The sequence below is a fragment of the Schistocerca nitens genome, chromosome 1, assembly GCF_023898315.1.
Source record: "Schistocerca nitens isolate TAMUIC-IGC-003100 chromosome 1, iqSchNite1.1, whole genome shotgun sequence".
Lineage (NCBI taxonomy): Eukaryota > Metazoa > Arthropoda > Insecta > Orthoptera > Acrididae > Schistocerca > Schistocerca nitens.
The window spans coordinates 1,220,671,211-1,220,674,496 of NC_064614.1; the positions used below are offsets into that span (position 1 = coordinate 1,220,671,211).

Consider the following 3,286-nt stretch of genomic DNA (forward strand, 5'->3'; position numbering starts at 1 on the left):
CAAGCTCTAAGAGAAGCTGGTAAGCATCCAGGATTTAAAGTTTGATTCACAGGGTCACAACGCCTTGTGACAATGATGATGACATTCTTGATGAAGCTTTACTTAATGTACAAGATGTTATGCACATAACTGAGCCTTCTTACAATGAGATTTGTACTGTTTGCGATTTTTAACGTACTATTTTTTTTAATTTGTGTTGTTTTTAGTAGTTATGAAACTAGATAGCGATCAAGACTATTAGTTTACGATGATTTTGAAGCATTTTCGCTCATATCACTTAGAAAAGCAGTCGAAGGAAAGGCTATGAACGCAGCAGATTGCCAGTATCAAAAATTGGCAGTATTAATTACATATGAAATTTACGTGTAGTTACTTGGGATAAAACCAATCATATAAAAGTTCAGATGTAAGTGTACTCTGTTAGACACATCAACTTTTAGATACTAGATGTAAGTTACTGACAGGTATCGTTTGCGAGTAGGAGTCTGTGTTGCAAGCGGACAAGCTCTCCATCTGTCTCCATTACTTTTAATAATAAATTTATTGCAGACAAACTGGCCATTTTGTGCGCGAATTACAGGAATTATTCTCTATTCACTATTATTATTCTTAGTCACTGCAGAATTTCACCAGCGATTCTGTTCTCATCCTACAGATTAACACATGATATAACTCACACTGGTCACTGCACATGGCACATATGCAGCTCCTGCTGGGCTCATGAAACATCTTGGTGTTGCACAGTTTGTGGTGAAATCCATGCACGTAGGGTCTTGTCACTATGTGGCGGAGTTCATATCCTCCCTGCGTCCATTCACAGTTTGTCATGGCGTCTGTCACATAGAAATCCTTCCACATCTTGCGTTTCTTCTCATGTGGTTCCGTCAATAAGACCTAGTAGGCTTTCGTCTCTGGTAGTAAGTGCTTCAGCCGCATTTCTCCTATGAAGAAGGGATCCCTGGCCAGTTCATACACAAGCCACGTGAGTGTGTATTTGGAGAGGCATAGGACCCTTTTTAAGTAAGTAGCCTTCAGCTTCTCTATTTTTTCGATGTCTGTCTTCTTCAGATGAATCCATATGTTTTCCAATCCGTAAATTGCCACAGGATCAATTTTTACGTTCAAACAGTCATAGGGCTGTTTACAGGGAGAGTTTGCCTATCGACTTGATATCATTTATGGCTCTCGTTGCAGTGCTGGCTCTGTAGTTTATGTGGCATGTGAATACTGTTCCCTGTGACTGAAGGGTAACTCCTAGGTACGTAAAGCTGATGACTGACTTTAGTGGTGTCTCTCCAACGTAGAAAGTGCCGGGTTTTCCTCCTCTTCTGAATGTCATGGAGACGGTCTTCTCTTCATTCAAGGATAGGTCGTGTTAGCGCCTGAGTGATCGGAATGCCACCAGAGGCTGGCAACGCCACAACTGTCAGCTACCAGTCATAGAGAGAGGAATACAATGAGGACCACCACACCCCCACCAGCGGAAGTGGCCAATCATAGGGAGGGAGGTACAAATAGGAATGTCACGCTGCAACTGTCGGAGGTCGAGGAAGAAGAAGAAGAAGAAAACGAGGGCTACACTTTCGTCGAAAGGGGAAGACGTAGGAAACGACATCAAGACAGGAGAGAAAACAATGAACGTCCCTTTGTGTTAGGGACAATGCAACCAACAGGGTTAGGGCTTCGAGCAGGAGAGCGAACCACCTGACTTTATGTTGACCAACCCCATCAGGACACCACAAAGGAGGAAATTGTCAGACACCTCAATGGACTGGAAATAGCGGGAGAAATCGAGTTCGATGAGCTGGAAACAAAGGGAACAAGCCATACAGCCAGAACTGTGGCCAATAGGAGTGCCGGTGAGACAGTACCTTTTTTGGAGTAAGTGACCTGAAGCCCCCAGGTTGTAATACCATTCACAACAAACTCAGATTCAAAACATTAAACTGGAATATTGAAGGCCTTATCACAGCAGTAGCATGCGTTCAAGATAATTTCTTTAGACCTTCTGATATAGTGTTCCTGACGGAAACTTTCCTTACAAAAGACAGTAACAAAGTAAACATACATTACGCGATCAGTGTTGTGGCGGAACAATGCCCAAAGGACAGACCTAACGGCGGCATCACATGTCTCATCATGAAAATTTTCTCGCCCTTCTCAGTCTCCCACAAATCAAGGCACTCTCTAGTAGTCACGACTGCCATTTGTGTTCTTATGTGTGTACGTTCAGCCTGAGCTCACAGCAGTAAATATTATAGAGTAAATCAGTTTGTGTTTGGATACTAACACTCAGGACGACCCAGTCATATTGGCAGGAGACCTGAATTAGCCTGTGGACACCCCTTCACGGGAAACGACAGATGAGTCCAAGGACTCATCCTAAAGTCAACTCACACAGTAGACATCGCAAAACGGAAAGCTAAATCGTGGGTCCCCCACGCAGGAGATTGCACTTTTTACAGAAGAAGAAATAATCCATAGAATTATGAGCACGAAGAACAATAAAGTATGTGACCCAGACAACATCTATAGCGAGCACCTGAAAACTACGTTCCCTGTACTAGTGATTCCCCTCACAGCACTCCTCAATGAGTGCCTGAAACGAGGAAGTTTACCAGATCAGTGGAAACATTCGAAAGTGATAATACTGTACATGGGAAAAGGTAACACGGCTGACCCAAACACGTACTGGGGCACTGCTCTAGGGAACACTCTATTCAAGATCTTTACAACACTACTGTGCAAGCGTCTTGAGATATCCTCGATGAGAAACTCCCCGATTCACAGTTTGGTTTCAGATGTGGGAGATTAGTGGCACAAGCTGTACACTGTCTCCAAACCGATACAAAAATGGCCGTAGCGAACCGAGGGGGGAAAGCTTCATGCAATTTTCGTAGACTTCACCAAGGCGTTCGACACAATCAATAGATCCATTCTAATGAAGAAACTGGAAACCTTCTTAGGTTCAAGACATTACCTGTTGCCAGTCATTAGAGACCTCCATTACTTTTTTTACAGACTGTTGAAACCATAACTGGAACGATGAGACACTTTCCATGTATGGAAGCTCGTTGCTAAATAGCTTCCCAATATATCGATTACATGTTGAAGTGATTAATATCTAGTCAGTACCGACGATGTAGTGGCATAGACGTAAGTGAAATTTGCGGAAATTTATGGTTGTAATACAACAGCAGTATGATGAACAGATGTACTGAAAGTGCAGTAACTCATAGTATGCTGGCAGTTAGCAGAACTTTACCAAATTTCGTAACTTTTGTTG

General features: G+C 42.8%; 1 protein-coding gene across 1 annotated transcript; it reads left to right on the plus strand.

Annotated features, from left to right (window-relative positions):
* Positions 1-1,520: 1,520 nt before the first annotated feature.
* LOC126233683 (uncharacterized) lies at positions 1,521-3,081 on the plus strand. Its single transcript, XM_049942878.1, has 5 exons — positions 1,521-1,601; positions 1,733-1,859; positions 1,961-2,223; positions 2,447-2,794; positions 3,022-3,081. Exons 1-5 carry the CDS (start codon positions 1,521-1,523, stop codon positions 3,079-3,081), a joined length of 879 nt encoding a protein of 292 aa, XP_049798835.1.
* Positions 3,082-3,286: the final 205 nt, after the last annotated feature.

What these genes read in the sequence shown, in the direction of transcription:
- LOC126233683 (XM_049942878.1), top strand. Translation starts at nt 1,521, where the DNA reads ATGTCACGCTGCAACTGTCGGAGGTCGAGGAAGAAGAAGAAGAAGAAA. An exon ending in TTTCGTCGAAAGGGGAAGAC is followed by an intron (nt 1,602 to 1,732) that starts GTAGGAAACGAC and finishes CAACCCCATCAG; the next exon opens with GACACCACAAAGGAGGAAAT. An exon ending in CCATTTGTGTTCTTATGTGT is followed by an intron (nt 2,224 to 2,446) that starts GTACGTTCAGCC and finishes TCCCCCACGCAG; the next exon opens with GAGATTGCACTTTTTACAGA.